This window comes from Ranitomeya imitator, chromosome 4, assembly GCF_032444005.1.
Source record: "Ranitomeya imitator isolate aRanImi1 chromosome 4, aRanImi1.pri, whole genome shotgun sequence".
In the NCBI taxonomy this organism is placed as follows: Eukaryota; Metazoa; Chordata; class Amphibia; order Anura; family Dendrobatidae; genus Ranitomeya; species Ranitomeya imitator.
Window position 1 is genome coordinate 3,991,919 of NC_091285.1, and position 26,040 is coordinate 4,017,958.

The 26,040-nt window shown below is 51.3% G+C and overlaps 1 protein-coding gene across 7 annotated transcripts in view; it reads right to left on the minus strand.

Annotated features, from left to right (window-relative positions):
• Positions 1-26,040, minus strand: part of ABCC9 (ATP binding cassette subfamily C member 9) — a 112,042-nt gene that overhangs the window by 22,267 nt on the left and 63,735 nt on the right. For 4 of the 7 annotated variants that reach the window (XM_069762781.1, XM_069762784.1, XM_069762782.1 and 1 more), the window contains exons 12-23: positions 23,615-23,655; positions 23,332-23,474; positions 23,146-23,254; positions 21,607-21,711; positions 21,432-21,504; positions 20,634-20,739; positions 17,336-17,365; positions 9,920-9,958; positions 9,270-9,371; positions 7,852-7,936; positions 7,371-7,451; positions 5,577-5,714 (exon numbers count right to left, since the gene is read on the minus strand). In XM_069762781.1, the coding sequence (XP_069618882.1) occupies positions 5,577-5,714; positions 7,371-7,451; positions 7,852-7,936; positions 9,270-9,371; positions 9,920-9,958; positions 17,336-17,365; positions 20,634-20,739; positions 21,432-21,504; positions 21,607-21,711; positions 23,146-23,254; positions 23,332-23,474; positions 23,615-23,655 (1,052 nt within the window). The remainder of the gene's footprint in view (positions 1-5,576; positions 5,715-7,370; positions 7,452-7,851; positions 7,937-9,269; positions 9,372-9,919; positions 9,959-17,335; positions 17,366-20,633; positions 20,740-21,431; positions 21,505-21,606; positions 21,712-23,145; positions 23,255-23,331; positions 23,475-23,614; positions 23,656-26,040) is intronic. The other 3 variants (XM_069762786.1, XM_069762787.1, XM_069762785.1) reach the window with 1 other exon arrangement.

Here is a 26,040-nt window from a genome sequence, read left to right on the forward strand (position 1 = left end):
AGGCCGGTTACAATGTGTCAGTGTAGATCAGGGGGGCTGCTTACAATGTGTCAGTGTAGAGCGGGGGGCCGGTTACTATGTGGCACAATAATGTGAATATGCCATGTTTGAGTCTGCCTAACTTTACAAGACACACGGTGCGGGCTATTCCGTCCCCCATTCTCTTCTCTTCTGCCTGCTGCTATGTGTGTGTGTGTGAATCCTAAACCCCTCATTTCCCCCCTCCCAAAATCATTTTTATGGTCCTTGTAGCTGCAGCAGACAATCCTCCCATCTAGTACAAGCTAAAACTGGTATAAGGCCCTTCCACATGGCAGGGATTTCTTTGTTCTATTATAGTAATATATTGGGCCACCAATTTGGGCTAGAAATATAAGGAGTACATATTACAAATGTCCATCAGTAGATCTGTCATTCACTGTAAACACTAGCAGCTAAACGTAATGAGTGCAAAGTGCGGATTTCTCCTAAACAGAGTGGAATAGCTAGCTCGAGATTAGATTAATTAGAAAGCTAATTTCAATATAAGATGAGTGATGGGTATGCCATTATTCTGCTAGGTTCTCAAGCACATTTATGAGTATTATAAGTTTTCGTACCAATATGTGTGCCCTGGCAGCTAGGGGAGGGTGCAGGAAAAGCAGCCCCTTTAGTGATGTCACGAGCCTACAAGTATAAGTTACTGCCAGTCAACCCAGCCTTCTGTCTTGCCTAAGAAGCTGTTGCACCAGGACCCTCTGATGAATTGGGATGTCTGGCTACTCCCACCAGCATGGTTAGCTAGGATGATCTAAGCAACATGTCAGTGTTCATTTTCTCTTTTAATTCCTGTTTTCTTAGTAATTGCTTTGTACATACTTTGTCTCACATTGCAAAATCTTTTTATACGTTCTGTAAACACTGCCTACCTTTTGGAGTAAACTATGAAATTACTAGTCGTCTCTCTATGCTCTATAACGAATTTTTCACATGCCTGAAGTTAATTACGCTACTAATTTGGGTTGGCTCAAACTCCTCTGTTGAGGAATCTGAGCTGGTGGCAGCGAAGTGTGTTCTGGGCTAGGTGGGTAAAGCTGGCAGCGACGGAACGGGGTTTTATAAGCTATTGTCTGACTGCGGCCTGAGCATTCAGAATTCCCTCGCTGCGGCATGCCTGCTAGCCAGTCCACAGTGAAGCTGCCCATCTGACGACTAATTATGCTAGGTGTAGTTCCCTGACTGACCTGAGGGTAAGAGGGGGGCCAGAGAGCTGCAAGTTCTGAAGCGAAACTGGAAAGCGGCATATACATAAGCCCCTGCAGTAAATTGATAGGTCTATAGCCTTGTTTGTGTTTTCATCACATTGTAGCAGTGGTGGGATAACTAAGATAAGCCCCCTGCACATGTGATAGCCGTGTCATGGCCAAAGGTCACCCACCTTTTTGTGACAGCCATGTTTGAGTATCTATCTAAAAGTTCCATAGCTTTTCAGACACACGCTGTGGGCCTTTCCGTTCCCCCTCTTCTCCCTCTGCCTGTGTGTAATCCTAAACCCCTCATTTCCCCCCTCCCTCAAGAATTTATATGGCTCTATGCTGTGACAGACAAGCTTCCCTACCCTCCTCATTTCCCCCTCCCACCTGGTATTGGCTAGAACTGGTCCAGAAAGCATGAGAGTCTATTGTTCTTTTAGGGTATGTGCACACGTCAGGATTTCTCGCAGAAATTTCCTGACAAAAACCAGACATTTCTGCCAGAAATCCGCGTGTGTTTTTTTCGCGTTTTTTATGCGTTTTTGATGCATTTTTTGAGCGTTTTTTCCAAATGCATTAGATAGCAGAAAAAACGCAAAAAATCCGCAAAATTAATGAACATGCTGCTTTTTTTACCGCGATGCGTTTTTTTCCGCAGAAAAAAACGCATCATGTGCACAAAAATTGCAGAATGCATTCTAAATGATAGGATGCATATGTCTGCGTTTTTAATGCATTTTTATAGCGTTTTTATCGCGAAAATAACCCTTAAGGGCTCCTTCTCAATTGCGAGAAATACATTCGAGTCTCACTGGTTAAAACCCTGCTCTGGCGCCGGCACTCCAGAGCATAGCGTGCGGCTCCATGTATTGCTGTGCGGCCGCACGCTCCGTTCTGAAGCGCCGGTGCAGGGATTTAACCTGCGAGACAGACGTATTTCACGCAAGTGAGAAGGAGCCCTAAGTGTATGTCTATTGGCACCGATCAGGGCTAGAGATATAAGAATTATATATTGCGGATGTCCATCGAGGGATCTATAACTTCTTGAAATCGCTAGAAGCTAAACCCAGCGAGTGCATAGAGTGGGTTTCTCCAAAAGCGGGTCATGTAATTACACCGTGTTTACACTTAAAAGAATCCCCCTGATGTGGTGCACCTCCTGATCATTGTGTCTTTCGTATACGAGATTCATACATCGAGCTAGGTATAAAAGTGGCTGCCATAACTCTAAATAAAGGTGAGGTTTCAGCCTCTAAGTGAGGTCACCACAGGGGGAGTGCGTGGTTTTAGGCTAGGAAATAAGTGAGTGAAGCAGCAGTCTTCACGTGTCTTTATCCAGGGTCTAGCTGCTATACAGATGCGTGCTATGCATCTAGATGTGTCTCCTCCTCCACAGCACATGGTCAGCCATGAGATAAGATGACATAACGAAATGTGTTTTTTCAACTTTAAACCCATTTTATTTGAAATTGTCTGTACATACGATATTTGTCTTATTTATAATATCTTTTTATACCTCTGTAAACACTGCCTACCTTTTTTGGAGTAAAATATAAAATTACTAGCTTTGTCTCTCCTTGCTCTCTAATGTATGGTCACGTCCTCTGAAGTGAAATACGCTACTAATCTGGGTTTGCTCCGGACCCGTTAATAATTAAGAAATTGGAGCTGGTGGCAGCGGGATTTGTCCTATGCGGTTGGGAGTCTTTGTAGTGACTGGCGGCATTGATAATTATTGTTCCTGCCTGAGTGGGAGTAGTTATATCACCCTCGATGCAGTGTGCCTAATAGCCAGTACAAAGTAAGGCAGCCTTTCTGGTGACTAATTATCCTAGGTGCAGTACCCAGTCTGACCTGAGGGTAAGGGGGTGCCAGAGAGCTGCAAGTTTCAAACCAGAACTGGGAAGTGGGATATAGATAAATCCCCTTCAGAAAGAACCAGGGACAACCAAACAACCCCGGTTCATGACAAATTGGTGTGAGTAGTGGGGATGATAAAGGTATCCTCCCTGTGAACAATGACATATTGGTGGCAGCGGGGTGGGATTCCTGACACTATGTATCGGTGTACACTGGGGGGAGTTGGTTACTATGTATCAGTGTACACTGGGGGGAGTTGGTTACTATGTATCAGTGTACACTGGGGGGAGTTGGTTACTATGTATCGGTGTAGACCGGGGGAGTTGGTTACTATGTATCCGTGTAGACTGGGGGTGGGGGAGCTGGTTGCTATGTATCAGAGTAGACTGGGGGTGGGGGAGCTGGTTGCTATGTATCGGTGTAGACTGGAGGGAGCTGGTTGCTATGTATCAGAGTAGACTGGGGGTGGGGGAGCTGGTTGCTATGTATCGGTGTAGACTGGAGGGAGCTGGTTGCTATGTATCAGAGTAGACTGGGGGTGGGGGAGTTGGTTACTATGTATCGGTGTAGACCGGGGGAGTTGGTTACTATGTATCCGTGTAGACTGGGGGTGGGGGAGCTGGTTGCTATGTATCAGAGTAGACTGGGGGTGGGGGAGCTGGTTGCTATGTATCAGTGTAGACTGGAGGGAGCTGGTTGCTATGTATCAGAGTAGACTGGGGGTGGGGGAGCTGGTTACTATGTATCAGAGTAGACCGAGGGTGGGGGAGCTGGTTACTATGTATCAGTGTAGACCAGGGGGTGGCTGGTTGCTAAGTATCGGTGTAGACTGGGGGGAGTTGGTTACTATGTATCTGAGTGGACTGGGGGTGGGGGAGCTGGTTACTATGTATCTGAGTGGACTGGGGGTGGGGGAGCTGGTTACTATGTATCGGTGTAGACCAGGGGGTGGCTGCTTGTTAAGTATCGGTGTAGACCAGGGGGTGGCTGGTTGCTATGTATCGGTGTAGACCATGGGGTGTGTGCTTGTTAAGTATCGGTGTAGACCAGGGGGTGGCTGGTTGCTATGTATCGGTGTATACCGGGGGGGTGGCTGGTTGCTAAGTATCAGTGTAGACCAGGGGGTGGCTGGTTGCTATGTATCGGTGTAGACCAGGGGGTGGCTGGTTGCTATGTATCGGTGTAGACCATGGGGTGGCTGCTTGTTAAGTATCGGTGTAGACCAGGGGGTGGCTGGTTGCTATGTATCGGTTTATACGGGGGGGTGGCTGGTTGCTAAGTATCAGTGTAGACCAGGGGGTGGCTGGTTGCTAAGTATCGGTGTAGACCAGGGGGTGGCTGGTTGCTATGTATCGGTGTAGACCATGGGGTGGCTGCTTGTTAAGTATCGGTGTAGACCAGGGGGTGGCTGGTTGCTATGTATCGGTGTATACCGGGGGGGTGGCTGGTTGCTAAGTATCAGTGTAGACCAAGGGGTGGCTGGTTGCTAAGTATCGGTGTAGACCAGGGGGTGGCTGGTTGCTATGTATCGGTGTAGACCATGGGGTGGCTGCTTGTTAAGTATCGGTGTAGACCAGGGGGTGGCTGGTTGCTATGTATCGGTGTAGACCATGGGGTGGCTGCTTGTTAAGTATCGGTGTAGACCAGGGGGTGGCTGGTTGCTATGTATCGGTGTATACGGGGGGGTGGCTGGTTGCTATGTATCGGTGTATACGGGGGGGGTGGCTGGTTGCTAAGTATCAGTGTAGACCAGGGGGTGGCTGGTTGCTAAGTATCGGTGTAGACCAGGGGGTGGCTGGTTGCTATGTATCGGTGTATACCGGGGGGGTGGCTGGTTGCTAAGTATCAGTGTAGACCAGGGGGTGGCTGGTTGCTAAGTATCGGTGTAGACCAGGGGGTGGCTGGTTGCTATGTTGCTATCCGGGACCTGTTACGTAGAGATTAATCTTTGGGTAGTTTATGGGGTGTGGTCAGTGCCCCCATAACAGCGTCTTTCCCCCCACAGGCCGCACCTCGGCTAGGACATGATGGATCTAACCGGTCGCACAGTTGGAGGATTGCTGGTAGCAGTAGTCCATCCTCTGTGAGCCACTGTCCATTCACTGACAGCAGAGATCCTGACTGATCATTACTGTTCTAAGGAATCAAGTCTGATATAAAGTTACAGAATGTGTCATTATTCAGAGCCTGTAGGCGCCTGCTCTCTGTTATCAGCCGAGAGGCCTCACAGGGTGGACACCACAGGCATTATATGGGGGAGACCACTTTACTACAGGTGGGGGGGTTTAGTATCACTGGAGGGTTTGGGATATGTTCACACTGAGTTTTTTTAAAAGAGTTTTTGGAGCAGAAACTGAGCGGAAATTCTCCAAATCCTCCTCGAACACTGGAACCTCCTGGAAAACTCGGAGGATCTGCTCAGTTTCCCCTTAAAACTCCAAAACAGTTTTTTGAGCGCAGCTCCGGATGTGGCGCTGTTGTTACCCAGTCGGCATGCGTCAGGTACTGCAGCTTGTGGGTCACCAGCACCACCGTCCTCTTATCCTCCTGCAGGAACTTCAGGATTCCCTCCTGCATCAGGTGATCGCTGAGATGGATGTCCAGAGCCGAGAACGGATCGTCCTGGAGGAAAGAGTCAGCGGAGGTAAGTGCCCCGAGCCCCGCACCGCCTCGCTGCAGGTGGTACGGCTGGATGGAACAGCACCACTGGGCGGTCACCACACGGGGCAGTCACTACACGGGGCGGTTATCACACGGGGAGGTCACCACACGAGGCGGTTATCACACTGGGCAGTCACCACACGGGGCGGTTATCACACGGGGAGGTCACCACATGGGGCGGTCACCACATGGGGCGGTTATCACACTGGGCAGTCACCACACGGGGAAGTCACCATACCGGGCAGTCACAACATGGGGCGATCATCACATGGGGCGGTTATCACACGGGGCAGTCACCACACGGGGCAGTCACCATACGGGGTGATCATCAGACAGGGCGTTATCACACGGGGCGGTCACCATACGGGGCAGTCACCATACGGGGCAGTCACCACATGGGGCAGTTATCACACGGGGCGGTCACCACACGGGGCGATCATCAGACAGGGCGTTATCACACGGGGCGGTCACCACACGGGGCGATCATCAGACAGGGCGTTATCACACGGGGCGGTCACCACACGGGGCAGTCACCATACGGGGCGATCATCAGACAGGGCGTTATCACACGGGGCGGTCACCATACGGGGCAGTCACCATACGGGGCGATCATCAGACAGGGCGTTATCACACGGGGCGGTCACCATACGGGGCAGTCACCACATGGGGCAGTTATCACACGGGGCGGTCACCACACGGGGCAGTTATCACATGGGGCGGTCACCACACGGGGCAGTTATCACATGGGGCGGTCACCACATGGGGCAGTTATCACACGGGGCGGTCACCACACGGGGCAGTTATCACATGGGGCGGTCACCACACGGGGCAGTTATCCCACGGGGCGGTCACCACATGGGGCAGTCACCATACGGGGCAGTCACCACATGGGGCAGTTATCACACGGGGCGATCATCAGACAGGGCGTTATCACACGGGGCGGTCACCACACGGGGCAGTCACCATACGGGGCGATCATCAGACAGGGCGTTATCACACGGGGCGGTCACCATACGGGGCAGTCACCATACGGGGCGATCATCAGACAGGGCATTATCACACGGGCGGTCACCATACGGGGCAGTCACCATACGGGGCAGTCACCATACGGGGCAGTCACCACATGGGGCAGTTATCACACGGGGCGGTCACCACACGGGGCAGTTATCACATGGGGCGGTCACCATACGGGGCAGTCACCATACGGGGCAGTCACCACATGGGGCAGTTATCACACGGGGCGGTCACCACACGGGGCAGTTATCACATGGGGCGGTCACCACACGGGGCAGTTATCACATGGGGCGGTCACCACATGGGGCAGTTATCACACGGGGCGGTCACCACACGGGGCAGTTATCACATGGGGCGGTCACCACACGGGGCAGTTATCCCATGGGGCGGTCACCACATGGGGCAGTTATCACATGGGGTGATCATCACACGGGACGATCATAACATGGGGCATTCACCATACGGGGCGATCATCGCACAGGGCGTTATCACACGGGGCAGTCACCACACGGGGCGGTCATCGCACGGGGCGATCATCACACGGGGAGGTCGTCACCGCACGGGGAGGATGTCACCACACAAGGAAGTCATCCACCGTCTTACCAGAAATACGATGCTGGTGTTCTGGTACAGTGCCCGCGCCACACAGATCCGCTGCCGCTGCCCACCACTGAGATTGATCCCCTGGAGGAAAGATAAAGGGGAGACGTCACTGCACAAGTCACTGCATCCCAACACCCCAACATCCACCCCCCCACCCCCCGGGTCAGAAGCTGATGAAATGTTCTCACTGAATGAGTCAAAACAATTGGTACGACACAATTAATGACACCGCCGGGCGCTGGAATGCAAACATGGAGGGTGTCAGTATTTATGGAGGGTGAGATCTCAGGACAAGCAGAGAATTCACTGAATAATGTGACATCGGCAGATAAACATTTATATGAGCAGAGGTCGGACATTTATCACCGCGGCTCCTGGGGAATGTGAGGAGGGAGCGGTATAGTGGGGATGTATGATGGCGGTATCATGAGTGAAAAGATGTGCACATTATTAGGGCTCACATTAGCGGGGTTCACTTTACCCTTTCTCCAATTTCTGTTTGATCCCCAAAAGGCAGGAGGTCGATGTCCGGCTGTAGGGAGCAGGCGTCGGTCACCGCTTTATACCTGTACAGTGGGGAACAGGGGTCAGAGATTAGGAAGCATCACAAAGAAAGAACCTACATGTATATAGGAGAGACGTCGCCGAGGGCGCGCCGCCATCCTCGCCGAGCGGCTACGGCCCGACATCGCCGAGGGCCTACAGCCGACATCACCGAGCGCCTACGGCCCGACATCGCCGAGCGCCTACAGCCGACATCACCGAGCGCCTACGGCCGACATCGCCGAGCGCCTACGGCCGACATCGCTGAGCGCCAATGGCCCGACATCACCGAGCGCCTACAGCCGACATCGCCGAGTGCCTACGGCCGACATCGCTGAGCGCCTACAGCCGACATCGCTGAGCGCCTACAGCCGACATCGCTGAGCGCCAATGGCCCGACATCACCGAGCGCCTACAGCCGACATCGCCGAGTGCCTACAGCCGACATCGCTGAGCGCCTACGGCCGACATCGCTGAGCGCCAATGGCCCGACATCACCGAGCGCCTACAGCCGACATCGCCGAGTGCCTACGGCCGACATCGCCGAGCGCCTACGGCCGACATCGCCGAGCGCCTACGCCGACATCGCGGAGTGCCTACAGCCGACATCGCGGAGTGCCTACAGCCGACATCGCCAAGCAACTATGCGGACATCACCGAGCACCTACAGCCGACATCGCCAAGCGCATACAGCCGACATCGCCAAGCGCCTACAGCCGTCATCGCCGAGCGCCTACAGCCGACATCGCCGAGCACCTACAGCCCGACATCGCCGAGCGCCTACACCCGACATCGCTGAGCGCCTACGCCGGCATCGCGGAGGGCCTACAGCCGACATCACCAAGCAACTATGCCGACATCACCGAGCACCTACAGCCCAACATCGCCGAGCGCCTACAGCCGACATCGCGGAGTGCCTACAGCCGACATCGCCAAGCAACTATGCCGACATCGCCGAGCGCCTACAGCCCAACATCGCCGAGCGCCTACAGCCGACATCACCAAGCAACTATGCTGACATCGCCGAGCGCCTACAGCCGACATCACCAAGCAACTATGCCGACATCGCCGAGCACCTACAGCCCAACATCGCCGAGCGCCAACAGCCCGACATTGCCGAGCGCCTACAGCCCAACATCGCCAAGCACCTACAGCCCAACATCGCCGAGCGCCTACAGCCCGACATTGCCGAGCGCGTACGGCCAACATCACCGAGCGCCTATGGCCTACATCACCAAACATGCGCAGCTGACCTCATCACTGTTTGTACTGGAAGCATCCAGACTGCAGTATTACTCAGCGGTACCATGTGGCGTACACTGGGCGTAGGTGGCAGTGCCGACCTCTGGTCCTCACCTCTGTTTGTTAAAGGGGCTACCGAATGTGATGTTCTCCTCCACGGTGGAGTTCAGCAGCCACGGCTTCTGTCCGGCGTACGCCACCGAGTACCGATTCTTACTGCAAATGAAGAGAGAAGATCAGAGACCAAGAAACCAACAAGAAACAGCCGCAGCCGCGAGGAACAACCAGAGCCGCGAGGAACAGACGGAGCCGCGGTGCCTCAACCCCAGCACACGGTGGATGGAAGAGGCCCAGATCTCTGACAACTCACAGGAACACAATGACAGAGGGGCGGATGTCTGACAACCTTTATAAACAGTTGTCGGCAGGGTTATTATAAGTGTCAGGTTCAGGTATCATATTTTGGATATATCTCCAGTGTTTATGTGTAGGGCCCCATGCAATGAGCTGAAGGGCCCGGACTGGAGGTCACACATGAGGGAGGCACACACAGGAGAACATGCAGCAGACGAGAGGCTCTGAAAATGGAAGGGAGGAGGAAACAACTGGTTAACGGATCAGGGGCGATGAGTCTGAAAATAAAGAGTCTGAGGTTAATGGACATGAACCCCCGGGAGGATGAGACACACGATCACCAGCAACCACAGATCCCCCGATTACCCACAGGTTACAGGATCACCTGGAACACCAAACACAGACAGTACCTGTCCTCATCATCAGGGGGCGCCGCACCTGCTCCTGTGCTGCAAATTACCGTAAAGAGATTCAGAATGAGAGAAATGCAAGAAATCTCCAGATGATAACTACAGCTGTGCTCCAGTCACCTCCAGAGCTGCGGTCACTATTCTGCTGTTACATCATGTCTTATCCTCCAGTCACCTCCAGAGCTGCACTCGCTATTCTGCTGTTACATTGTGTCTTATCCTCCAGTCACCCACAGAGCTGCACTCACTATTCTGCTGTTACATTGTGTCTTATCCTCCAGTCACCTCCAGAGCTGCACTCACTATTCTGCTGTTACATCAGGTCTTATCCTCCAGTCCAGGGCTTGTCTGGTGGCGGGGACTTCAGCCCCAAGCTATTCAGGAGCTGTCACTGCTGGGGGTAGTAGTGCGCCCTTGTCTGGTGACCCTGAGGATGGTGACTTGCAGCAGCGCTTCCTGGACGCCCTGAGGAGAGGGGAGAGTTCCATCAATGTAGAGGGGAGGGAGGTTGATCTGTCTTTCTGGATAGAGAGACACGGTCTTTCCGCCTTCCGAGATAAAGGGGCAGAGACTGTCTGGTCTCTGCCGACACCGGGGCAGAGGAGTAACCGTAGGAACGTGGCCCGTCTCCAGTGGGTAACAAGGATGCCTGTCCTGATCGGTCAAAGGTTGCTGAGCTCCTGCTGGGGATGGGCTTCGCGGCATATGACATCTTTGCCTTGATCCATCCCTATGGGACCTCCTACTTCGATGTCAGCTTCGTGAGACCGGAGGGCCTTGAGCTTTTCTGGTCTCGCCATGAGCTGGCTCGGGGTTGCCCCGAATGGCGGGGTTTCCTCGCTGTAGCAATATCCTGCCAGAACTCAGTCAGAAAGGTGACCGTTTTGACCAGTAGCGAGTCACTTTCCTGTGTCGACATCTCCACCTGGGTTGGACGATACGGCGACATCGTCGGTGTTCCCGAGAAGACCCTCGATGAGCATGGTATCTGGTCAGGAGCCTGGACCTTCATGGTGAAATTGAAGGTTTCAGGAAACACCGTTACCCATATCCCTTCCTCAACATTTTTGGGGAGGGACAGGATCTTGATTTTCTACCGGGGCAGCCTAAGGTCTGTCACAGGTGCGGCAGCCCCACACACTTCAGTGCGCAGTGTACCACCCAGAAATGCGCACTGTGTGGGGACCTCGGCCATCTCGCTGCTACCTGTGGCAGGATTAGGTGTAACTTGTGTGGTGACCTCGGTCACCCGTTCAGTCGCTGTCCGCGTTCTTTCGCCAATGCGGTCCTGAAAGCGGCGAGTGCGGGACAGGCGAAAGCCGGGACCAATCTCGCCGGTGAAGGGACCAGCAGAGGTGGAGGAGGCAGGGAACCGGTGAGGAGCAGGCTGCCGCCATCCAATATCAGGCGGCAGGAGCAGCGCCATGGGAACAGGGGGCAGGGAGTAATGACCCTAAACTCTGACCCGGGTGCTTCACTTGCAGCTGAGGATCCTAAAGACAGCGAATCGAGCGAGGAAGTCAAGAGACTTGAAAGGGAGGAGCAAAAGGACGCCATGTCTGCCCAGGGACCTTCATCCGGTGACAGTCTGGATGAGGGAGAGGGCGAGTGGTCACAGCAAAAGAAAAAGGGTAACAGGAAAACAACTAAGGATAAGAGGGGGTCCGGGCCTCGAGCCTCCTCCTTGGAGTGCGACCCCTCTGACTCCATAGCCCTGATCCAGGTGCCATTGGAAGGTCCAGCTGCCCCCCCTCTGGTGGATCTCTCTAACCGGTTCCGGGCCCTCCAGGACTCCCCTCCAGAGGGGGGCGATGGGGACCCGGGGCCGGAGGTTGCGCACAAGGTTGTTGGGGCTCAGGAGGTCGCTGGGTCTTCTTCTCAGGGGGCAAACACAAAGCCTTCTGGGGGGGGGACTACCTCAGGACCACCAGACGAGGGCCAGAGTGTATGTAAGGAGAAAATGGATGAGTCTGTTTGTCTTAAGCGCACTAAAAACTCATCAATGTCAGAGGAAGAGGGTGAAACTGTTGGGGGTGGGAAGAAAAAGGCTATATAATGCAATCAATCATGATGGCGGCACCCACCCCGTTGACGCTGGCAACCATTAATGTTGCCAGCATAAAGTCAGAAGCGGCAAGGTGCATGGCCTTTCATTTTCTCGGCCAACTTGACGCCGACATTTTGTTTTTGCAGGAGACCAGGTTGACCGACTTATCAACCATGCATAAGGAAAGGCGGGAGTGGAGGCACGGGCCCTCCTACTGGTGTCTTGCGGCCGAGCCGTATAGCGGGGTGGCGGTTCTTTTTAAGACTGCAGCGGTTGAATGCAGACGATTGATCGAGTTAGAAATGGGGAGATGCTTGATCCTAGATGTCTCCATGGGGGGACAGGAGCTTCGGCTCATTAACATCTACGGTCCCCAGTCCAAGTGGGACCGCAAGTGTCTCTTCATGAAGATCAAACCTTTCTTATTTTCGAGTCGGCAGGTGGTCTTTGGAGGGGATTTCAACAACGTCACGAGACCCTGTCATAGAGGAGGTTCCGGAGACCGGCTGGCTTACGATTGCGTCGCGCTAAATAGGATAGTAAGTGAGGCACGCCTGGTGGATGTCCACATCCGGCACAACACAGGCCACGCGGGGTTCACCTTCTTTAGAGGTAGTCAGTGCAGGTCTAGGATAGACACTTCAAACAATGTAGACACTCCAGCTCCAGCAAGATTGGTAAAAAATTGTAAATTTTATTAATCCAAAGTGGCAATAAAAAAAGGAATATTGCTTACAGAAAGTGGACCAAACAGGTGATTGTAAGAATACGGCTACGCGTTTCGACCTATAGCGGTCTTACTCGTGCCTATACAATTCCAGGAATGAGCGAGATATATAGCCCACACATGTCACACGACAGGTCTGTAAGGTCCTAGAACTGCATATATCTAAACACATTATAAAATAACATACAAAACATGATAAAACACTAACAATAGTGATACATAATTTCATTTTTCTTATTCATGCCTGCAGGACAGCGAGTATTTAAATTATAGATCCAAAACGCCTCTCTCGTGAGTTGGCGTCTCCTTGAATCTCCTCCACGATGCGACATATAGACTTTCTCAATACCGTGCACCCTTAAAGCAGTGACATCCCCATTGTGTTGTATATTAAAATGTTTCGATACCATGGAGATATTTCTGTTTCTCATGTTAAAATTAATGGCGTCTTTGTTCGGTTATTCGAGTTTTTAATTTACGTGACGTACACCCTATATAAGAAATCTGGCACACTGTGCAGTCTACCTTATACACCACATTCTCCGTATGGCAATTTATGAAGCTATTTATTTTATACTCTTTAGTATTATCTGAATTTTGGAAGCTATTACCCGGTTGTATATGTGGAAAGGTCCCACATCTAAAAAAACCTTTACACTCCAGCCATGTACTGGATCTGGCTTTGGTAAGAGTTGAATTTGGGGCAATTGAATCCCCAATAGTTTGCGCCCTTCTCGCTACCACATTTACTCCATCCTTCAAAATATCCGATAATATTTCATCTTCATATAAAATAGGTAGTCTTTTATTAATTATACTTTTAATTTGGTTAAATTGAGAAGAAAACTGCAAACAAACATAAGGTTTTCTATCATAGTTTTTCTTTCTTGGAGGACTATCACTAGCTGGAACCAATAAATCCGCTCTCCATTTTCTATCAACCAGATTTATAGCTCTTTTTAAAGTCCAACTAGGATATTTCCGAATTTTGAGTTTATTACTTAATTTATCAAATTCTTTCAGTCTATCCTCCTCCCTACTACAATTACGTTTTGACCTAGTGAATTCTCCCACAGGTACAGATCTAATCGTGTGGGCTGGACGGCTACTTTCCGCGTGCAAAAAAGTGTTTCCACTAATTGGTTTTACATGCGTTTTGCTTACGATTTTCTCCCCAGCACAACCACACAATTCTAAATCCAGAAAAGAGATACTGAACTGATCATGAACAAAAGTAAATTTGATACCGCAGTCATTGGAGTTAATGTATTCTACAAATCCTGGTATGGCAGACACATCGCCCCCCCCCCAGATAATGAGGCTGTCATCGATGTATCTGCCATACCAGGAGATGTATCCAAAAAGTAATTGAAAGGGACTTGAAAATGCTATATGATGTTCACACTAAGAAAGAGCACAATAACTTGTCTCAAAATCAGCGGAAGGCACTGAACGAATTAAAGTCTTTAAATAATATGGTCATCAAGAAAAGTGACAAAGGTGGTCTGATAGTGGTTATGAATGAGAATGACTACAAGAAGAAAATATATGAATTACTATCTGACACATCCACCTATAATAGACTTGGAAGGAACCCAACTAAAGAGGTTAATGCCAAAATCACTGGTTTAATTGAGGAGGGGGTTAGTTTGGCGGTAATCAATAAAAAACAAGCAGATTACCTATATGTGGAGTTCCCTAAATTACCGATTATGTATGGACTCCCTAAAATACATGAAGGCGATGGGTTTCCAGCAATGCGCCCTATCATATCAGGAATTGGCTCTATGCTGGAACATTTGTGTGAATGGATGGACTCACTATTACAACCTCTTGTCATGAAGATGCCGGGGTACATTAAAGATTCGAGGGCAGTCTTAAAAACGCTCTCTGACTGGACCTGGAGACAGGAATACAGCTGGTTAAGCTGCGATGTCGTGTCCCTTTACACGAGCATACCGCATGACATAGCAATGAGAGCTGTGGAGTTTCATCTTAAAGATTATAGCGAATATTCTGAGGACTTGATTAACTTTTCTCTGCAGGTTTTATGTTTCCTCATGCAGAATAATATTTTTTCTTTTGATAATGAGATATATGTTCAAAAGTCAAGAGTCCCTAGGGGGGCCAAATATTCATCGTCTTTGGCTAATTTAACCATGGCATATTGGGAGCAAAAATTTATGTTTTCTGTTGATAATCCCTTTGTTGGATACATCTCCTGGTATGGCAGATACATCGATGACAGCCTCATTATTTGGGGGGGGGGGGGGGCGATGTGTCTGCCATACCGGGATTTGTAGAATACATTAACTCCAATGACTGCGGTATCAAATTTACTTTTGTTCATGATCAGTTCAGTATCTCTTTTCTGGATTTAGAATTGTGTGGTTGTGCTGGGGAGAAAATCGTAAGCAAAACGCATGTAAAACCAATTAGTGGAAACACTTTATTGCACGCGGAAAGTAGCCGTCCAGCCCACACGATTAGATCTGTACCTGTGGGAGAATTCACTAGGTCAAAACGTAATTGTAGTAGGGAGGAGGATAGACTGAAAGAATTTGATAAATTAAGTAATAAACTCAAAATTCGGAAATATCTTAGTTGGACTTTAAAAAGAGCTACAAATCTGGTTGATAGAAAACGGAGAGAGGATTTATTGGTTCCAGCTAGTGATAGTCCTCCAAGAAAGAAAAACTATGATAGAAAACCTTATGTTTGTTTGCAGTTTTCTTCTCAATTTAACCAAATTAAAAGTATAATTAATAAAAGACTACCTATTTTATATGAAGATGAAATATTATTGGATATTTTGAAGGATGGAGTAAATGTGGTAGCGAGAAGGGCGCGAACTATTGGGGATTCAATTGCCCCAAATTCAACTCTTACCAAAGCCAGATCCAGTACATGGCTCGAATGTAAAGGTTTTTTTAGATGTGGGACCTCTGCACATATACAACCGGGTAATAGCTTCCAAAATTCAGATAATACTAAAGAGTATAAAATAAATAGCTTCATAAATTGCCATACGGAGAATGTGGTGTATAAGGTAGACTGCACAGTGTGCCAGATTTCTTATATAGGGTGTACGTCACGTAAATTAAAAACTCGAATAACCGAACAAAGACGCCATTAATCTTAACATGAGAAACAGAAATATCTCCATGGTATCGAAACATTTTAATATACAACACAATGGGGATGTCACTGCTTTAAGGGTGCACGGTATTGAGAAAGTCTATATGTCGCATCGTGGAGGAGATTCAAGGAGACGCCAACTCACGAGAGAGGCGTTTTGGATCTATAATTTAAATACTCGCTGTCCTGCAGGCATGAATAAGAAAAATGAAATTATGTATCACTATTGTTAGTGTTTTATCATGTTTTGTATGTTATTTTATAGTGTGTTTAGATATATGCAGTTCTAGGACCTTACAGACCTGTCGTGTGACATGTGTGGGCTATATATCTCGCTCATTCCTGGAATTGTATAGGCACGAGTAAGACCGCTATAGGTCGAAACGCGTAGCCGTATTCTTACAATCACCTGTTTGGTCCACTTTCTGTAAGGAATATTCCTTTTTTTATTGCCACTTTAGATTAATAAAATTTACAATTTTTTACCGATCTTGCTGGAGCTGGAGTGTCTACATTGTTTGAAGTGCTGCTGCTGCTGGACGTCTTGATCAGGACGGGCCTCCGCGCTCCGCGCTTGATGGTCTGGTTGGTGAGCTGGCTGCGACTTTTTTTAGTCGTTTTTCTTTTTGTATCTAGGATAGACAGGTTTTATTTGAAGGTGGAGGCCGTCTCCTCGCCGTTGTCGGTTGTGGAGGTGCAATTCTCCGATCACTGTTTGATTATGTTTTCTCTGGGCGTTACAGAGACTCCTCGGACGGGAAGAGGTTATTGGAAGCTGAATTCTTCACTCCTTGAAGAAGAAGCTGTAAGACGATCCTTTGAGGAATTTCTTCAGAGCCAGGTACCGCTGCTGGGCCTAAGTAACACTAAGTCTGAGTGGTGGGAGGTGTTCAAACGTTGGGTGGCGAGATTCTTCCGGCAACTCTCGAACCTCAGAAGCCTGAACAGAGATCACCTGTATCAGAGCCTGAGGAGGAAACTCGAGCATCTTGTCTCGACTGGGGGTAGCCGCGAGGCGATCTCCAGTGTGAAATCCTTGCTAAAGAGGTGTCAGTACGATAGGCACTCATCTTTGGTTTTTGAGAGGGACTACGGGAAGTACTACTCACCAGACTCTTTCAGAAGCTGCAAGATGTCAGTGAATAGTACGATAGTGACAGGGCTGATGGACAGTACGGGATCCCTGAGAAGGTCCAGATCAGGGATCTTGGAGGTCGTCAGTTCATACTACTCGCACCTCTTGGGAAGGAAGGAACTGGATCGTGACAGGATGTCGGCTTTCCTGGCTGAAGCTGTTCCTGACCAGGGGCTGACCTCTCGCTGGGCGGCTTGACAGAAGCGATCAAAGAAGAGGAAGTGAGACTGGCGATCTATTGCTCTCTGCTATCAGCCATTCTGCACTCACTCCTGTGGCTGCTGCACTGGATTGCTCTGTTCGGTGGTCTCGTCTGCCCCCTGTACACGTGACCCCCCGCCGCCCCCGTGGCTACACAGCTGATGATACCTGTACGTCTCGTCACCATCCGGGGGGAACCTGAAATGTGCAGCAAAACGTTACTAAGTAAATTGTAGTCCCCTGTAATCCGTGCAGTGTCGGCAGCGATCGCAGGAGGACGGCGCCTAGAAAAACAAATGTTATCACATTGGAGGAAAAGAAAGTATCACCAGAAATGTATCACACAGGAGGAGCGCAGGATGAGGGGTAGTGTTGTCTGACGTGGTGTATCACATCGGCTTAGATACCTCTCCTGGGTGGCACAGGGCGAGGTGTATCACACCGGCTTAGATACTTCTCCTCAGGGGCATGGGGTGGGGTGTATCACACCGGCTTAGATACCTCTCCTCAGGGGCACAGGGTGGGGTGTATCACACCGGCTTAGATACCTCTCCTCAGGGGCACAGGGTGGGGTGTATCACACCGGCTTAGATACCTCTCCTCAGGGGCATGGGGTGGGGTGTATCACACCGGCTTAGATACATCTCCTCAGGGGCATGGGGTGGGGTGTATCACACCGGCTTAGATACATCTCCTCAGGGGCATGGGGTGGGGTGTATCACAACGGCTTAGATACCTCTCCTCAGGGGCATGGGGTGGGGTGTATCACACCGGCTTAGATACATCTCCTCAGGGGCATGGGGTGGGGTGTATCACACCGGCTTAGATACCTCTCCTCAGGGGCATGGGGTGGGGTGTATCACAACGGCTTAGATACCTCTCCTCAGGGGCATGGGGTGGGGTGTATCACACCGGCTTAGATACCTCTCCTCAGGAGCATGGGGTGGGGTGTATCACACCGGCTTAGATACCTCTCCTCAGGGGCATGGGGTGGGGTGTATAACACCGGCTTAGATACCTCTCCTCAGGGGCATGGGGTGGGGTGTATCACACCGGCTTAGATACTTCTCCTCAGGGGCACGGGGTGGGGTGTATCACACCGGCTTAGATACCTCTCCTCAGGGGCACAGGGTGGGGTGTATCACACCGGCTTAGATACCTCTCCTCAGGGGCACAGGGTGGGGTGTATCACACCGGCTTAGATACCTCTCCTCAGGAGCATGGGGTGGGGTGTATCACACCGGCTTAGATACCTCTCCTCAGGGGCACAGGGTGGGGTGTATCACACCAGCTTAGATACCTCTCCTCAGGGGCACGGGGTGGGGTGTATCACACCGGCTTAGATACCTCTCCTCAGGGGCACAGGGTGGGGTGTATCACACCAGCTTAGATACCTCTCCTCAGGGGCACGGGGTGGGGTGTATCACACCGACTTAGATACCTCTCCTCAGGGGCATGGGGTGGGGTGTATCACACCGGCTTAGATACCTCTCCTCAGGGGCATGGGGTGGGGTGTATCACACCGGCTTAGATACCTCTCCTCAGGGGCATGGGGTGGGGTGTATCACAACGGCTTAGATACCTCTCCTCAGGGGCATGGGGTGGGGTGTATCACACCGGCTTAGATACCTCTCCTCAGGAGCATGGGGTGGGGTGTATCACACCGGCTTAGATACCTCTCCTCAGGGGCATGGGGTGGGGTGTATAACACCGGCTTAGATACCTCTCCTCAGGGGCATGGGGTGGGGTGTATCACACCGGCTTAGATACATCTCCTCAGGGGCATGGGGTGGGGTGTATCACACCGGCTTAGATACATCTCCTCAGGGGCATGGGGTGGGGTGTATCACAACGGCTTAGATACCTCTCCTCAGGGGCATGGGGTGGGGTGTATCACACCGGCTTAGATACATCTCCTCAGGGGCATGGGGTGGGGTGTATCACACCGGCTTAGATACCTCTCCTCAGGGGCATGGGGTGGGGTGTATCACAACGGCTTAGATACCTCTCCTCAGGGGCATGGGGTGGGGTGTATCACACCGGCTTAGATACCTCTCCTCAGGAGCATGGGGTGGGGTGTATCACACCGGCTTAGATACCTCTCCTCAGGGGCATGGGGTGGGGTGTATAACACCGGCTTAGATACCTCTCCTCAGGGGCATGGGGTGGGGTGTATCACACCGGCTTAGATACCTCTCCTCAGGGGCATGGGGTGGGGTGTATCACACCGGCTTAGATACCTCTCCTCAGGAGCATGGGGTGGGGTGTATCACACCGGCTTAGATACCTCTCCTCAGGGGCGTGGGGTGTATCACACCAGCTTAGATACCTCTCCTCAGGGGCACGGGGTGGGGTGTATCACACCAGCTTAGATACCTCTCCTCAGGGGCACGGGGTGGGGTGTATCACACTGGCTTAGATACCTCTCCTCAGGGGCATGGGGTGGGGTGTATCACACCAGCTTAGATACCTCTCCTCAGGGGCACGGGGTGGGGTGTATCACACCAGCTTAGATACCTCTCCTCAGGGGCACGGGGTGGGGTGTATCACACTGGCTTAGATACCTCTCCTCAGGGGCATGGGGTGGGGTGTATCACACCGGCATAGATATCTCTCCTCAGGGGCACAGGGTGGGGTGTATCACACTGGCTTAGATACCTCTCCTCAGGGGCACGGGGTGGGGTGTATCACACCGGCTTAGACACCTCTCCTCAGGGGCATGGGGTGGGGTGTATCACACCGGCATAGATACCTCTCCTCAGGGGCACGGGGTGGGGTGTATCACACCGGCTTAGATACCTCTCCTCAGGGGCATGGGGTGGGGTGTATCACACCGGCATAGATACCTCTCCTCAGGGGTATGGGGTGGGGTGTATCACACCGGCATAGATACCTCTCCTCAGGGGTATGGGGTGGGGTGTATCACACCAGCTTAGATACCTCTCCTCAGGGGCATGGGGTGGGGTGTATCACACCGGCTTAGATACCTCTCCTCAGGGGCATGGGGTGGGGTGTATCACACTGGCTTAGATACCTCTCCTCAGGGGCACGGGGTGGGGTGTATCACACTGGCTTAGATACCTCTCCTCAGGGGCACAGGGTGGGGTGTATCACACCGGCTTAGATACCTCTCCTCAGGGGCATGGGGTGGGGTGTATCACACCGGCTTAGATACCTCTCCTCAGGGGCACAGGGTGGGGTGTATCACACCGGCTTAGATACCTCTCCTCAGGGGCATGGGGTGGGGTGTATCACACCGGCATAGATATCTCTCCTCAGGGGCACAGGGTGGGGTGTATCACACTGGCTTAGATACCTCTCCTCAGGGGCACAGGGTGGGGTGTATCACACCGGCTTAGATACCTCTCCTCAGGGGCACGGGGTGGGGTGTATCACACTGGCTTAGATACCTCTCCTCAGGGGCACAGGGTGGGGTGTATCACACCGGCTTAGATACAGCACTCACTTGCTCCAGCTCACTCTTCCCTCCAGCGTCTGCATTTCTCCCAGGATGGCGAGCAGTAGCGATGATTTTCCGCACCCGACCTGTCCGACCACCATGGTCAGCTGATCTGCACAACACAGATGGTATTAGCCCCGCGCCCCCATGACAACACTGATAGACACAAAAATAAACAGGCACCAACCACAGGGCAGCAGTATGTAAGCTCCGCCCCCGAGGAGCCCTGGAGACGGGCCAGGGAAAATGGTCATGTGACAGTATGTGGCTCTGCTCATTGGTGGCCACCAGAAATTATAGAGGGCAAAGGTGAAGAGTCATGTGACTCCTTCCTGCTCATCTGATAGTGACCGCAGCTCTGGAGGTGACTGGAGGGTAAGACATGATGTAGCAGCAGAATAGTGAGTGCAGCAATGGAGGTGACTGGAGGATAAGACATGATGTAGCAGCAGAATAGTGAGTGCAGCTCTGGAGGTGACTGGAGGATATGACATGATGTAGCAGCAGAATAGTGAGTGCAGCTCTGGAGGTGAATGGAGGATAAGACAATACTCAATACTGAGTGCAGCTCTGGAGGTAACTGGAGGATAAGACACGATGTAACAGCAGAATAGTGACTGCAGCTCTGGAGGTGACTGGAGGATAAGACACGATGTAACAGCAGAATAATGAGTGCAGCTCTGGAGGTGACTGGAAGATAGGACACGATGTAACCACGGAAAAGTGAGTGCAGCTCTGGAGGTGAGTGGAGGATTAGACCTGATGTGTTCCGCCATGTCACATGATGGCTCAGCGGCATCTCACCTGTGGGGATCTGGATGTCGATGTTGGACAATGTGGCCAGTCCCGTCCCCCAGGAGAAGTATCCGCCGAACACCTGGAAGAGAAGGGAATCCGCCATCACTGTGCTGCCACCTGCAGACCGCGCCTGGCCCCGCCCACCGGTGATACAACGTATCTCATCCTCATGGTCAGGCACCTTGATGGCGGCCTCCTCACTGTTGGCGGGGCGTCTCCGCGGCGGTTGCTCGTACCGATCCAGCTGGAATCTCAGCGGCTGCTTCCTATTAATCGCTCGCGAGTGCTGAATAAAATACAGAAAACGGGGAAAAAATGGAGATGAAAAATCTGCAGCATCAGTGAGAAACGCGGCAGAGATCTCCACCGCTGAGAGTGTGTTACAGTGTATCAGTGAGACACACCGCAGAGATCTCCACCACTGAGAGCGTTCTACAGTGTACCCGTCTGGCTGTAGCCTCTTTCCTCGCATTGCCCAGACTGCACGCAGTGTAACAAACCCTCTGTCACGGATCCCTTCTCCGCGGTGTAACTAATTTGTCACGTGCCCGCTCTCAGCACGTGACTTCGGGTTGTGCCTGCAAGGGTTAATCTATCTCCCCTCTCTCAGTCCAGCATTCAATCTCTGTCCTATGCTGTAATAGGAGCATAAATCACACACCGACCCAGGCCACACACCCGGTCATACGCGCTGCCACCACTCACCGAATACACGGGCGAGGAGTCCCGGCAACATCAATAATAATAATGTCTACCACTCATAAGGCTCACACACCTTAGGCTATGGATTCTTTTAGAACATTCAAGGTTCAACTTGTTAAAGTTTTATACTTTAATACAAAAAAAGTTCAGTGCTTACAATAAGAAAAGGTATAAAAATATGATAATAAAAAGACATACAACTTATGTGAAACAGTATAAAATAACAGGAGAAAACTTACAGAAATTATCTAACTGGTAGTTTGCTTTCTGCTCCCTGAGGGAAGGATGAATGTAGATTGTATCACACCAGCTCGGCTGCCCCCATTATGTGAACACATTTCTCTGGGTACAGGTCTAATTTATAACTTTAGTCTGGAGGTCAGATTTCTAGGCCAGCCCCTCAGGTTAATATCATAATTGCTTGGTTTTTGATTGGACCACGGCCGCGCCCCCCCAATGAATATATTATTTTCTCTTGAGATCCTTTGTGTAAACATTCTCACTGAGATAATATCATGCTGCAAGTAACAGCTCTTTTCCAAGAGATTGGAGGTGTCAAATGTTACCTTTCTTCTCGGCTTCTAGCAGGACCCTTGGTGAGATTGGAGACAGAATTCTACTTGTCCCAGGAAAATACTTATTAACACCTGGGTGCGAACCTGCAGCCTTCAGGACAGATGTTCCTAGTCACACAAGACCTATACATAAGGTCAATGCACACACACACACATATATATATATATATATATATATACACACACACACATATTTCACCACACCCTCACCTGTGAGCGGTATTAGTTCAGGACAGGCTTTGTAACGCTGCGACCAGTCACTGACAGCAGCAGGGACTATGATACCAGCATGGCCCATATGTGAGCGGCTGGGCAATAATAAGGCATTACAGGCCAGTGTGTCAGGATCTTCTAGAATGTTAGTGAATGATGGGCGGACATGACACATCAGTGCCAGCACACATCACCGGAGACACGTGGCCAATGGGGGCAGTGGTACCTACGATGCCAGGATGCTTCCGGCAGGCGTCCAGCAGGGCCGGGGACTCTCCATTCCTTGCGTTGTCGTCTCTGATCTCATCACTCGTGAAGAACTCATTTAACTTCTGGACACTGCAGGGAGAGAAGCCGAGACGGGGTCACAGATGCGAGCGTAGGGCGAGACGTCGCGTGCGACGTTTACAACGCACCTGACGAGCGCCTTCACGGCAAATCTGACCACGGTGGAGAGCAGGAAGAGTGGCGTCACCAGGATGTGGAAAAGCGACAGGGATGCAAAGGCATTGGCCGGAGTCAGCGCCACATTCTCCACGTACTCGTGCGTCACAAACGTCTGAGGACCAGAGAAAAGACCACCAAAGTCAGAGCCCAGAGCGGACGGGGGGCCGGGTCACCGAGAGAAGGGCAATAGAAGGAACCAGAGGTAAAGGGGTCCCCAACAGGTACACATATGTATTGGAAGTGCGATCTTACCGCCAGCACCGCTGCTATGGGGATGGCTGCATTCATGAAGACTGCAAGACACAAGATTACATAGGGTTTGCGGCAGAGAACTACAAGTCCCACATCTCCAAATGATCTACGGCCACCAGTTCCTCATTAGGTTAGTTCCTCGTAAGCCCAGTCCATTAACAAGCCTATATCGGGTCAGAAACCAACCCCGGGTAGCGTATAAGTACTAGCTGGACTCACTGATGTGGGAAATGGGGATTGGAGATAAAAGAGCAGCCAAAAATTAATAGATATTTTAATTGCCGAAAGGCGCACTAGATACTACACATATATACAGAGCAATATACAGAGATTACAGCCGGAGGTGCAGATAAAGGGAGGGTACAGGTTTGGGATAGCAGTTAGCTGTATGTGTCACGTTACGTGTCTTATAGCATATGGGCCCACATGCTATCTTCCCTTTTTTGGAGGTCCACGCTGTCATACTCTACTGGCCCTTCTCCCTGCGAGTGGCGGTTGTGTATCGCCCTCCGCGCCACTCCCGCCAGTTCCTGGATCACTTTGCCACCTGGCTCCCACAGTTCCTATTGTGACATTGCCACTCTCATCATGGGGGACTTTACTACACCCATTGGTGATCCCCTCTCGCCATTGGCCGTTCACTTTGTATCTCTAAACTTCGCGGTCTTCTTTCACAGCTTACTACTTCTCCTACACCTAAAGATGGGAATAGTCTGGACCTGGACTTTTCCCGCCCCTGCTCAGTGCTCCCCTTTATGTTCTCTGACCACAATCTTTCATGCTGTCAGTGACTGTCATCCCACTCAGGAACCCCCACTTTCCACACTTATAGGAACATGCACGCTGCACCACCCTACATCTCCTCCTCACCTCTGTGTACCACCCAACCCATCTTCTCCACAGTGCTGTATCACCCTACATCTTCTTATCTCAGTCTACCACATTCCTGTCTTTTCCACAGTGCTGCACGCCCTAAATCTCCTCCTCACCTCTGTCTACCACATTCCCATCCTCTCCACAGTACTGCACCGCTTTACATCTGCTCCACATCTCAGCCTACCACATTCCTTTCCTCTCCACAGTGCTGCACCACCCTACAACTCCTTCTCTGTCTACCACCTTCCCGTCCTCTTCACAGTACTGCACCACCCTACATCTCTTCCTCATCTGTCTACCACCTTCCCGTCCTCTTCACAGTACTGCACCACCCTACATCTCCTCCTCATCTCTGTCTACCACCTTCCCGTCCTCTTCACAGTGCTGCACCACCCTACATCTCCTCATCTCTGTCTACCACCTTCCCGTCCTCTTCACAGTACTGCACCACCCTACAACTCCTTCTCATCTCTGTCTACCACCTTCCCGTCCTCTTCACAGTACTGCACCACCCTACATCTCCTCCTCATCTCTGTCTACCACCTTCCCGTCCTCTTCACAGTGCTGCACCACCCTACATCTCCTCCTCATCTCTGTCTACCACCTTCCCGTCCTCTTCACAGTACTGCACCACCCTACATCTCCTCCTCATCTCTGTCTACCACCTTCCCGTCCTCTTCACAGTACTGCACCACCCTACATCTCCTCCTCACCTCTGTCTACCACCTTCCCGTCCTCTTCACAGTGCTGCACCACCCTACATCTCCTTCTCACCTCTGTCTACCACCTTCCCGTCCTCTTCACAGTACTGCACCACCCTACATCTCCTCCTCATCTCTGTCTACCACCTTCCCGTCCTACTCACAGTACTGCACCACCCTACATCTCCTTCTCACCTCTGTCTACCACCTTCCCATCCTCTTCACAGTACTGCACCACCCTACATCTCCTCCTCATCTCTGTCTACCACCTTCCCGTCCTCTTCACAGTACTGCACCACCCTACATCTCCTCCTCACCTCTGTCTACCACCTTCCCGTCCTCTTCACAGTGCTGCACCACCCTACATCTCCTCCTCATCTCTGTCTACCACCTCCCCGTCCTCTTCACAGTACTGCACCACCCTACATCTCCTCCTCATCTCTGTCTACCACCTTCCCGTCCTCTTCACAGTGCTGCACCACCCTACATCTCCTTTTTATCTCAGCCTACCACCCTACTTGTCCTCTCCACAGTGCTGCACCACCCTACATCTTCTCCTCCCCTGTCTACCAACTTCCCGTCCTCTCCACAGTCCTGCAGCACCCTACATCTTCTCCTCCTCACTGTGCACCAGCCTACCTGTCCTGTCCACAGTGCTGCATCACCCTACATCTCCTCCTCATCTCTGTCTATCACCTACCTGTCCTCTCCACAGTGCTGCACTACCCTACCTCTCCTCCTCCTGTCTACCACCCTACCCATCCTCTCCACAGTGCTGCAGCCCCCTACATCTCCTCCTCATCACTGTCTACCATCTTCCCATCCTCTCCACAATGCAGCCCCCTACAT